The 12,713-nt window shown below is 40.4% G+C and overlaps 2 protein-coding genes across 2 annotated transcripts; both read right to left on the bottom strand.

Moving 5' to 3' along the window:
- Positions 1–22: 22 nt before the first annotated feature.
- On the bottom strand, positions 23–3,013 carry pih1d2 (PIH1 domain containing 2). The gene is made up of 5 exons (XM_049577115.1): positions 2,562–3,013; positions 1,486–1,612; positions 1,167–1,397; positions 764–1,038; positions 23–623 (listed from the first exon to the last, which is right to left on the bottom strand). Exons 1-5 carry the CDS (start codon positions 2,742–2,744, stop codon positions 489–491), a joined length of 951 nt encoding a protein of 316 aa, XP_049433072.1. The 5' UTR covers positions 2,745–3,013; the 3' UTR covers positions 23–488.
- A 230-nt stretch (positions 3,014–3,243) lies between these two features.
- Positions 3,244–11,090, bottom strand: tmprss5 (transmembrane serine protease 5). The gene is made up of 13 exons (XM_049577114.1): positions 10,995–11,090; positions 10,079–10,217; positions 9,581–9,661; positions 8,906–9,019; positions 8,391–8,526; positions 8,055–8,168; positions 7,904–7,947; positions 7,565–7,727; positions 7,229–7,413; positions 4,957–5,055; positions 4,691–4,833; positions 4,396–4,548; positions 3,244–3,311 (listed from the first exon to the last, which is right to left on the bottom strand). The coding sequence occupies exons 1-13, from the start codon at positions 10,995–10,997 to the stop codon at positions 3,303–3,305; spliced, it is 1,383 nt and encodes a 460-aa protein (XP_049433071.1). The 5' UTR covers positions 10,998–11,090; the 3' UTR covers positions 3,244–3,302.
- Positions 11,091–12,713: the final 1,623 nt, after the last annotated feature.

Below are 12,713 nucleotides of genomic sequence, written 5' to 3'. Positions count from 1 at the left end.
GAATTATTGCATGGATCATTTTGTTCTCAATTATTTCCCGGGCTGACAGTAATGACACTGTACTCCAGCTCGGAGCCATTATACACCTCCACTCGTACACCCACACATTAATAAACAAAACACACAGATTGTTATTAAAGTCAGTTAATTTTTGGGGGGTTAAGAATTATATTTGCTGCTGCAGATCAGCCCACACAGCACAAAGGGACACAGTGGCACATTTGTCTCAGTAAAAATATTACTTTTGATCAGGGAGCAGATCAGTTTACAGGGGAGCTGTTTATTGTTTGTTAGCTGGAAGTCCCTGCGTAGCATAATGTGCTCACAAGGCTTTTCAGATTGCATAGCAGGAATTTACTTTGTTTTGGTTGTTTACTTTGAGGTATCCTCCATGTCAGAGTTTACTCCGAGCTTTACGGTTTCTTCAGCTCGTTCCCAGCTTGACTGTTCACCTCTCTGTGCATTTGTGTCTCCATCAAGGCAAATTGTCAGAAAACATCCACTCTCAAAGTCAGCCTCCGTTTCTTCTTGTTAAAAATGGCAGATGCAGTATCTTCGATCACAGTTTTGGGGAATTCCAGAAGTAAATAGTAGACATCCTCCACTTCCAGTAAGATGTCGTCCTGTGGAGAAAAATACATTCAGCAAACTGTCTGACTTAGCCAATTATGTATTTTCCTCATGGCATCCAACTTTACACTGACACACTTTGGATCCTAAAGTGGTTCATTATAACTGTTCAAGGGAGTGTGTAACCACTAACCTTGGAGATTCTCAGCTGGCATTCTGACACGGAGCAAACCTTTGGCAGCTCCACTGTCAGCTCCATGCTGTGAGCAACTCCTTCTGTATTGGTCTTCACCTCGAGTTGGTACTCTGGCTTCTGAGGCTGCACAAATGTAGTGGAGATGACCTGGATCAAATCCTTCTTTTTGTGCTCCGCAGGTCTGCAGATAATTTGAGCTGCCGGGTCCTCATGTTGTTTCTCTGAGCGTAGAGAGGAGATCTGGTGCAGAAGGGCAGCTGGGGTCTGACTGGCTGTAAAAAGAAACACTATGGATTATTAGAAACTGCTGTAGAAGGTGAAAGATGATTCACCTGCAGCAGCAAAGAAAAATACAGAGGGCTTGTAGCAGCTTACTGGGATATGAGACTTATTGCTCTACCTGTGCCTACTTGTTTGGAGGTGTTAGACCACTGTTGAAACCCAAGCCGGCGGTACAAGTCCTCTAGGCTACTTTTTGGGCCACAGCTGACGACAGTATACCGCTGAGATAACGTCATCCCATACTGCCGCTGGGCAAAGCTCAAGGCCAGTGTATACACCTCTGTTTTGTCTTTCATACTTTCTTGCAGCACGGCAGGGTTTAATGCCACATCCAACACAGTGTACACGCCTGCAAAGGAAAGTAATCAATTTATGAGCTTCCTTGTTTACATCATGTAACAGTTGTGCTTGTGATGCAGCACAGCTTTGTCTTTTACCTCGACCTTCATCTGTGTCTGTTTCCAGTTTTCCTGCACACACAGGTAAAGGCCTGCTGGGATCCTGAGGTGCAGGCACACGTTTCCAGCTGCATATGCTGATGTACAACGACCCTTTCTTGGGCTCCTGTTGAGGACACAGATGTACCGTCTGTCATTAAAAAAGTAAAATCACACCCTATGTCTAATCTATAAACACACACTGCTGTGGCAGCTTTTGTATTTGGCAGTTAGTCAATGAAGTGATAAGTCCACCAACAGAAAATGAATTCGATTTTAGCTTTTCAAAAGTGAATATTTTCTGTTTTCAGTCTTATATGACAGCAAACTGAATATATTTGTTGGGTGTTCGACTGTCGGCTGGACAGAGCAAGACATTTAAAGACATTGCAGTGGGTTTTGGGAGCTTGTGATGTTTGTTTCTCACATTTTATATACCAAACAAATAATCGATAGAATAATGAAGAGGTCAATAAATACTGATCAGTTGCAGCTGTGGTAGACAGTCAGGCAGGTGGAACTCAGATCTACCTAATAGACCTTTGTCACAGTGGACTTATTCCCCTAATAAAAAAAGGTGTGTACATTTATTTTATCATCAATAATGGCTGCATTTAATTTTGTGTCACCAAACTCTGTGACCCTTCAGACTCTGTGTCTTTATCCCATTTTTTTTTTTGATAGCAGCATGTCGCCTTCATTGTATTTTAATAAGCGTAAGACATATTGATGTAACCTGTCAGATCCTGTAATGCTAGAGGATAAACCACATGAAAAATATCAGAGGGTTAGTGTTCTGTACACAGACCTATACACTACAATTTCTGCTGACACAGCTATCAAAAACGGTTACCCTCTATGTACCTTTTATTTAATTTTAATAGCTAAATTGTGACCCAATCAAAACACAATAGAGGAACACACCTGTGTTGAGCAACGGGGTCAATATTAATGAGACACACCTATGCTTTCCCCGAAGTATTTCCTGTGAGAAATCTATTATGCAGGCTTGACAGCTAAAGTTAACTGGTTACCATTTCTTATTAAGCTGCTACCTCTGATGTAGGCTAACTTACCAGTATTTCAGTGCACAAGCAGGAGTGGAGCTCAGGCGGTGACCTGAAGGCAGCACCGTCCTTCATCTGTTTCTCCATGAAGCTACGGTAAGCTGCTGGGTCATTTTCAGAAAGCTCATCCAACATGGACCAGAACTGGTTGACCTGCTGTAAAACATCCCCTGTACTGCCGGTGGAGGACATCTTCAGGTGACTGTCTTAGTTTGGAGTTAGCAAACTAACGTTAACGCTAGTAAGGCACTAGCTACTTAATGCTGGCTGTCTGATATTAAAACGAAAGCTGAAGTTTGTGAGTTAAAGTTAGAAAAATTAGTTTGTCTGCAGTGTTAAATGAGTTTAAAAAGACTCTAAACATGAAAATATGCAAAAAGCGTAACAAAACTATTCCTGTGTTTAGTACAGCCTAATATCTCTAATGCTAGTTTAGCTAATGTCAGTTTAGCTAGTGTTGTCAGTTGCTATGGAAACAAGATGAGAGGAGACGTCACATACACGCCACCTGGTGGTGAACAGCAGAGCTGCAGCTGAATAATCACACCGGACACAGGTTTATAAGAGCCATAATTTATATTCAATACATGGAAAATATAACGTAAAAATGCATTTTGATGTCTCCAGTCTGTCTTTATGTGTACATGATACAACGGACATTTAAAGTAAAAATATCAACTATGATTCTCAGATGTCTCAAACAGTAATATCAGTAACATCCTCTGCTTGTCGTTCTTCTCAAAGCTTTCCTCAGTAATTCTGTAAAAGAGAAACAGATATGATTAGCATTAGTAAAAAACATGATTATGGCATTGCAAGAAATTTATTAGGACTCAAGTGAAAATAGCAATGTAAAAATACCCAATTATAAGTACAAATCCTGCATTTAAAGAGTTAAATTCCTAACAGAAGCATTATTAAATTCTTACCTATCGTACTCTTGCATTATTTAGCACACTTGTAGTATGATGCGCATATATTTGTACATATTTCATATATTTCTTATAATCATATTTGTATATACTTATACCTATATTTCTATCATAACATGTCTGTCTTATATTTTTTATACGTATATATTGTGTTATGGCATAAGGCAATTTTTTTCTTGATATTTCTTATTCTAGTGCTATTTCAGAGCATAAGAGCAATAGCAGCATCTCCCAATTATTTTCCCCCAGGCATCAATAAGGTATTCTGAATCTGAATTATCAGCCAATCAAAATCAAAATTAAAGTTCTCATGACCCCGAAGGTGATTATCTTTATTATTGGTGTATTACTTTGTGTGTAAGCATCATATTAATGTTGGTTGAGGTGTAGCTAATTTTTAAAGACTTTGCATACTTTCGGGTACTTTGGAACTGCAAAAATGAGTCTATTAATTGATTAGCTGATAAAAAAAAAATAAATCTGCAACTATTTTGATAACGATTTGTTTTTTGTTTTGTTTTTTGTCATTTTTCAAACAAAAATGTCAAACGTGCTATTTCCAGCTTCTCAAATGAATGGATTTACTTGGGGGGGGGGGTCATTTTTGGGACCAATTAGTTCCTTTTAAAAAATAATCTGCAGATTAATCCTTAATGAAAATAGTCATTAGTTGCAGCCCCACTCTAGTCTAGTCCATAATGTGTCATATTTTATAACGTGATTCTATGTTTTGTGTGTAATATCTTCGTCACCAGTGTAAGTGTAAATGTAGTGGGGTAAAAAGTACAATATTTCCCTTTAAAAATGTTGTTGAGGTAGAAGTATAAAGTAGCATCAAATGGAAATATTCAGATAAAACACTGTAAAGTGCTAATACTTTATGCCACAAAATTTCTACAAAGTCTGTTTACCTCAATCATGTCGTAGATCCAGCCCAAGAATTCAGCCACTTTGGTGTAAACCCCTGGATGGTTTGGCTCAGCACAGCCTGTCCCCCAGCTGACTACCCCCACCAGCCTCCACACATTGTCATCCTGGCAAACCAGAGGGCCCCCGCTGTCCCCCTGGAGAGGTAGACACAAACAGTGTTCATTACAGACTCACCCGGCCTTCATTATGTCAACGTTTCACCGCTAACAAGTCACACAAGAGAGGATGAATCTCTAAAACGCCTCTGCAAGGTACTCTTCAAAACATGCATCTGACCTGACATGCATCCACTTTTCCCTCGGTGTATCCGGCGCAAAGCATCCTTGGTGTGATCTCTCCATTGTACATGCAGGAGCTGTTACACTTCTTTGTGCTTATTATGGGAACTGGCGCCTCTTTCAGGGTGTCAGGTGAGTGGACTGCGTGAGAAGACACACATTTAATGCTGTTCTGTCAATACTCTTGGCACACTCTGCCATCATGTGTGAATTAGACCTGCAATAGATGCAAATTAGTTTGAGAGCAGTGCAGTAGCATCTTACCACCATCAGGCTGTGTGTATCCCCATCCAGAGATCCAGCACTGTGTACCTCCTGGAAGATCATAGTCGTACTGAGGCAAGCAGACAGGCCTAATTGTATCTAGTTAAAGAGGAAATTTACATAATAATTCAGTTGGAACATGACAACTTGGTTAAAATTATGATTTTTCATTCAGATAATTTTTATAGTTATTAAGGCTTTTTTTCCCCACGCTGTTTGAGTGACGTACACACGCTACATTATTCTCCGTATAGTGCTTTTGTCTTGTGAAGGGCTCCCTCAGGTTTACCTTGTATACTGTGAATATGTTTGGATCTTTAAACTTTGTTGAGGTTGTGGTCGCAGAGAGGATTTGTGTTACGGTGCAACATGTGTTTGTATTCATTTGACTAAAAGTGTTTATCAAAGTTTATTATAGTTAGAAAAGTAAGAAGACTCCATACACTTGGCAATGATCATTTATAATCACCATGTTTTTTAAAGGAGGAAGATCCCACTTTTGTGGTGGTTTGATGCGGAGGTGTTACAGTTTTATATTTTTTTTATTAGATTTTTATTTTTATTCACTGGGGCAGCAGTAGCTCAGTCCATAGGGACTTGGGTTGGGAACCGGAGGGTCGCCTGTTCAAGTCCCCGTCCGGACCAAATATGGTCCTGCTGGAGAGGTGCCAGTTCACCTCCTGGGCACTGCCGAGGTGCCCTTGAGCGAGGCTCTTGTGCATGTATAGGTCCTGTTTGTGCATGTGTGTGTCTTTCGGACCTGTGTGTTAATGACAAAAGAGCGAAAAAATTGAATTGCCCCTCAGGGGGATTAATAAGGTATATAAAGATTGAATTAAAATAAATTAATTTTCAATTTTTGTTTTTCAGTTTCATTTAGTTTCCAGGGTGAGTTTGTTCATTTCAGTTTTCAGTTTCTCTTGTTTACAAATGTTTAGTTTTAGGTTTTGTAAATTATTATTTGGGGCGGCACAGTGGTGTGGTGGTTAGCACTCTCACCTCACAGCCGGTTCGATCCCGGGCGTGGGAGCCCTTCTGTGCGGAGTTTGCATGTTCTCCCCGTGTCAGCGTGGGTTCTCTCCGGGCACTCCGGCTTCCTCCCACAGTCCAAAGACATGCAGATTGGGGACTAGGTTAATTGACAACTCTAAATTGTCCGTAGGTGTGAATGTGAGCGTGAATGGTTGTTTGTCTCTATGTGTCAGCCCTGTGATAGTCTGGCGACCTGTCCAGGGTGTACCCTGCCTCTCGCCCGATGTCAGCTGGGATAGGCTCCAGCCCCCCCGCGACCCTCGAGGATGAAGCGGTTAGAAGATGAATGAATGAATGAATGAATGAAATTATTATTTGGAGGGTATTTATTAAGGCTAAGGTTTAAGAAGGTTAGAATAGGTCTTAGAATACAAACAAAACACTTTGTGAAGCCAGCTGACTCACAGTCATGTAGACATCCCAGCCTCTACACTCTAAAAGATGATTCATATTAATTGTGGATAATGTTTGAAACAGAGTTTTTCAGCATAAAAAAATATGTTTGTGACATTAAAGTTGATGACTTGTTTTAAGAGGCTGGTCAAAATCAAAATCATTTTTCAAATGTTTGAGAAGGATTTAATTGAAATAAATAAGTTAGAATGTATTAAATAAAATAATTTGACCCATAAATAGCACCACAACTTTTGGATGAATATTAAGTTGGTTCAACCTAACCAAATCATGTTGGTCGGACTAAACTAATTGAATTTTTAGGATTATAAAAGACCCATAGGATTGACTCAAAAAATGCCAGAGTTGGAACTTAAAAGATGCATGCAAATTGTTATCTTAAGTTTTTAAAGATGAACCAGTGGGTTATTTCTTAGAGTGTATAAACATACACCAATGCACCAATATGCACCAATACATCATGCCTGTTGTGTTCACAGATCAGACCAAATTGACAAAAACATAAAGACATTTCCTGTATATTTTTTTCTAATTTTATTTTAGTGAATTTTGTAGAAGCACAATATTTTTTCAATTAGATTTTAAGTCCAGTTTTTAATTTTATTTTAATGTTTTTAATTTTAACCATATGTGTTCACACCTAGTTTTTAGTTTAGAGTTACTTAACTTTAATAACCTTGGGCTGACGAAGATGTGTTTGCTAAAATGCGTCAGCCTAACAAAATAAAACAGTAAACCAAGGCCATAGTATTGACATTTTATTATCTTTCGGATCCCTGCTATTTCTTTTGTGTGCAAAGCTTGCAAGAAGCCCCCCTGCACTGACCTGAGAAATTCAGAGGGGTCCGCAGTTTCATCAGGGCTATATCACTGTCGTGGCTCCTGTGGTTGTAGTTCTTGTTGTAAATGATCTTCTCCACAGCATATCCTGTGTGCTGAGCCATTTTAGCCGAGCTGCGGGTGACAATACCGGCGTAGACTACCCAGCTGGACACCTGAGGTAGCCTGTAGCTGACATTTGAGAACAGAGGAGAGGAGGCAGAGGCTGATAAGACAGAATTGTTATGTGTCCAGTTTGGTGCAGCTGTTAATGACTGATTATTCTCCTTCATGGAGTTTGTAGCCCCAGACCTTTTAGTGCTGGTAAGGTCAGCTGTCTTACTTGTGCACACAATGGGCAGCTGTGACGACCCATTGACTGGTGATGATGGAGCCTCCACAGGTGTGTCGGTTGCTGTAATAGAGGCTGACCTGCCAGGGCCACCTGCCCAGTGTGGCCTCCACTCCCCCGATTATCCTAGGCAGCTTCGCTCGTGTCCCACACTCTGCACAGAGATCCATTCATCAAAAAGGAGTTGGATTGGTCAGAAAGTGCTGCAGCTAGAGGCATCGTTCACTCTGTCTGCCTCTGATATGAAGCCTCTGTGACGTTTTATTATGGAACTACAGGGCTTGGCTTTAGATGCAAAGTCAAACAAAAAGTTAAGTTTAATTTGCTCACCAAAACATTGCAAAGCGATAACCTTCCCTGTGATGCAGTTCCCCCTAAATGAAAATAAATTGTGTGACTAATGATGCATAATTAATGTGTTAGTAGCCACAATTTTCTCTGCATCATTATGAGTATGATGTCCTCAGACAAATTGCCTTACCTGAATTGCCATATATTTTCCAAATCGCTCTTGTGTTCTGAGGTAATTTGTATGAAGCCATCAGTATAGTTTGGCCCGATATCAGTTAGATTCACGCCTTTATGCTTGGTCAGTCTGGTAAGAGAACATATGCAAAATGGGTGGGAGTGAGTGTTAAGATAATTCAGACTCATAAGGCGTGAGGCAAGATTGCAAATGAGGTATTAGCAAATCATAAAAAAGCCGAGCCGTCAACCTTGGAAAAGCAGAGTAAGATTAAACTATAAGTTAGTGTGTGTGCTCTTCAGTCTCAATCAGTGTTAGGGCTGCTGAGGTGTTCCTGTCAGGAATGCAAACCTTAGATAACCCAGCTGTCTGCACACCAGCGTCCCCAATGAAGAGTTCCACCTCTCGTAACACACTGGCAGCCAGGTGGGCAGCTTCCCCAGCTGGATCTCCAGGAGGGAGTTCTCCGGGCTGATTCTGTAAAACACTGAACCTGATTGATTGAAAATCCCTCTAGAGACAAGTTCAGTCAACAGTAATGAACGAGCCTCTTCTATGAGTGGGAAATGATTAGGAAAAACACATCTATGCTAATGAAGTCAATACAAACAGATCATTATGTGTGATGTTTTTCATGTCAGTCAATGGGCATCTCTCAAGAGCGAACAAAAGGCAACAAGAAGCAGCTGTTGAATGTTAAATTTTCCACTGTTTGACTAAAAAATCACTTCAGAGGTGAACCATGATCTGACATGATGAATCACATAACAATGTGCAGCCATACAATCCTGCACTGTTCTGTTTATTCATAAATTAGTGAAACAAATACCTCCCAGCGAACACCAAAGAGAGGAGGAAACACAGACCTTTCCTGGGGTCAGAGATGGAAATATCTTCTGTCACATTGCAGAATGGTGTCTCCTTTGTGTCCCCGAGTCCCACTGGACTCTGGGGATAGGAAGGCCTCAGCAGAAGTTTGACTGTATGTAGATGAAGATGTAGTTAATCAGTATTTTAATTAGCCAGTGAGACAGGCAGCATAAAAAGTGTTCATTTCTTTTAAGTGTTACCAGATTATCTGAATTACTATCCAGAAGAGACAAACCCTGTCAAGTAGAGCGATGCAATTATACTCTGCAGAAGAGGACATAATGAAATATTTTCATATCAGGGATGTGCTGATTAGAAGGAAAAAGCTGACTCAAAGAATATTATGCATGTGTAGGAGAATTTGCGGCTTTTCTCTGCCTTAAATTAAGCTATATTAAATATCTTTGGCACTCTTAGTAGGATAAAACACACAAACGGTAATGACAATAATGTCATGCGATGTTAGCTGTAGCCCTGGAGCGCATTTTTAAACCCTTTCAAACGCTGATATTGTATTGCCCTTAAAAATCCAATATCTGTCAGCTTCTGCTGCGACCTGAAACTGTACAGAAGCTCGGGTAGCTGTAACAAGACATTTTGCTCTTTCGTCTCAACAGTTCTCGGTCACAGTTAGGCTAATTTACTGATTCTATCTCAACACAATGACTCACCTAGAAACCAGACACCTACAGCTAAGCCTCCCAGGAGTCCAACTGCACACACCGCTGCCAGCAGCCTCAGCAGCCTGTGAGCTAAAGTAACAATTAAGACTGGAGTTAATGCCTCCTGATCCCAGATATGAGCTGAGAAGAATAATTAAATGTCAACTGTTAGACACACACACACATATATATATATATATATATATATATATATATATATAACACTGACACATGGCACCGAGATGGAGGCAGAAAATAATAAGCTGTATTCTGTACATGTACAACACTTAAGAGTTGAAAAGCAAATCTAGACGGTGACATTTTTATAGAAAAGCACTGCTTTACTTCGTATCATTGAACTGTAGATGGTTTGATTCAGTGCAATATCATGATAAACTTTATATTTAGGGTTGTAGCTTCTACCCACTTTCTGTCATTTTGCACTGATGACGCTCAATTGCTGTTGTAGTCTGATGCCCACCAAATGGCGCACTCACTGGAGCTTACCATGAGTCGTAGAGTCAATTCCTTTTAACCAGCCCTGCACTCCCTTGGTCCCCGCGACTCCTGCTCTTTTCTCTGAATGAAAAGGATGGCTGACAGCCGCTGGGTTCTCAATCACTGATAATGTGTCTCCATCAAGACTCTGTAAGGAGTACAGTGCAGCATGTCAGACCTCGTTTGCAGCTTGTTCCTATTTGTTAGAATCTCGGCAAGTTTGCGTACTTGTGACAAAAACTACCTGCTGACCATCTGCTCCTTTACAACAGTGCACCTGTCAGACTTTGTCACATTTAATTAGGAGCCCTTTAATCCTGGATATTAATCCTGGATGTTGCTATAGGTGTGTGTGTCATCTATCCCATCATGTGCTAGGTATAATGAGCAAGCTGAAGCCTTGGCATGTCTCTTAAAACACATTTCCTGCTACTTTTCTCAGGAAAGTTTCGTCACTCTGGAGTGTGTGTGTTTTTGTTGGGCCTCCTCTCCAAGGAGCAGCTGTTTGTATAAGCAACATATTGAGAGTAATACAGTAATTATAATAAAGCTCTCCTTAGATGTGAGATACAGACTTGATATTTTACAATTACAGTACAAAATCCATCTAAATAAATGCCACACCATCTGCTCTCTCGTATCACTGTAGCACTTGAGTGTAGCTAAACATGTAATTTTGGATTAGCATGAGTTGTATAGCGCAAGAGCACTTTAGAAATTCAGTACAGCTGTGCAGCATAGGTCATAATGCACATCTAACAAAAATAAAACATAAGTAAATGAGACAGAAACAAGCGTGATACAAGTTAGAAGTGAACGCTACATGTGTAAACAGCAGCTGTTACTGTAAACTGTGATGGTGCAGGATTGCATACATCAGACAGATGGAGCAAAGTGTGGTGAATATTTAGCCTCCTTTTCTTACCATGTTTTTCTTGCGTACGGTCCTGAGGAAAAAGCAGCGGTGTCCGTGCTCATCTGTAGGCCTGCACTGGAGGTGGAGAGGTCCGTCCCGCTTGCAGTGGATGCACCATTTGCCATTTAACAGAATGCAACTCTGGATTTTCTCTTCACAAAGAGACAATGAGGTCAGCAGTGGTGCAGAGAATGAGGCTGTTGTTTGTCCAGGGGGGTCATGGGGCCTGTTGAAGCAAGCTGAACCAGGTCTTTGTAGGGGGGAGCATCTCCAGAGATACCTCCAAGCTCGGCCATTGACAGGACACTGGGTGTTGCTAGGTAACACTTTTTACCTGTGCCAAAAGATTGTCCATTTTCGCCCGAGACATGTTATTACCTGACAGTTTGTAGGTTCGGAGAAAAGGTCATTATTGCAGATTGTTGAAAAGTCTCATATCATGTCAATCCCCGTCATTTGGAATCCAAAGCTATCATCTCTCAACACTCAGGACCAAAATGAAGTCGGCTCTGTCCCCCCGCTGACAGATGAGACTTTCTCCTCTCTCTTCACCCTTTTAACCAGCTCTCAGCCAGACTGTTTATATCAGTATTCTCTGTCTGTATTTCAAATATTGTCTTTGTTTTAAACACATTAGCAGAGGTGGCTTGACTGGCTTCAAAAGGAATCATTAACTCTAAGAATAGTAAGAATAATTAATAGCTGCGATGTGCTCTTTGAAAATGGTGAGAAAATTGCTTGAGGGAGATCAAAGCTTGTCTTCACACCACCTCTCAGAAAAAAATATATTTATAAATTATTGAAAATAAATGACTAATTTGATCCTTGTAGGTAAACGAAAGCTTGATACAAAGGTTGTTTATGTATCTCCCATATGTGTGGTGTGGGATTAGTGCGTGCCCAGGTGAAGGGAACAACTGCCAGAAAGAAAATTCCTCCTCGTCCGACTTTCGGGGCCGAATCCAAGAAATGGCTCAGATCTGTTTGACTCATCTAACAGGTGTCATATGGAATTATTTGGAAATCAAACACAGAGTAATGAGCATTGCAGCAGTGGAGAAAATTGCACGTAATGGAGCAACAGCTGAAATTCACATCACTGGGGTTATGAGGTTAATGACGTCTGTTAATATTTGCATTGCGCTTAATTGTTCTCCTGCAGAGGCAAACAGAGGAGCGAGGAGCACATAGCTGCTGTTTGGTAATTTTCACAGGGATTTGATGTCTCCCTCTTCTGGTGAAATTTGTTCTCTCAGACAGAAGAGTCAACAGTGATTTACAGAGCTGTCTTTCACTTTGTTGGAAGTTGTTTGACGATGAATAAAACTGTTCTCACTCAGGGACATGCATCGCTTGATCAGTTTTTCCCTGAAATGGCTATTTATGCTTCGTGCAACCTTGTTTTGTGGCGTTATATGTAGCTCCAGATATGAAAAATGTGCCTCGGCCAAGTATTTAAATCACTCTCACAGCAATTATATTATATGTTGTGAACAGGTGGTGCTTATGAATAATATAGGTATTTTACAATCAGTTGTCAGTTTATAAGGTATAAAGTTGATTCAGTTTAATTAAACAGTCTTGTAAGAAATCCTGCCTTCATGATTTTCTTTTTTGTTGTGTTTTAGGAACAAGAACAGGGAATGTTCATTGTTCTTGTCTTCCTTGAGTTTTGTTAGTGTTTTGTATTTTGTTTTATTAAAAAAAAAAAAAAAAAAAAAGGTGTGG

This window comes from Epinephelus fuscoguttatus, linkage group LG5, assembly GCF_011397635.1.
Source record: "Epinephelus fuscoguttatus linkage group LG5, E.fuscoguttatus.final_Chr_v1".
Lineage (NCBI taxonomy): Eukaryota > Metazoa > Chordata > Actinopteri > Perciformes > Serranidae > Epinephelus > Epinephelus fuscoguttatus.
The sequence above is the reverse complement of the archived record's forward strand: the minus strand, read 5'-3'. Positions and strand labels throughout refer to the sequence as shown.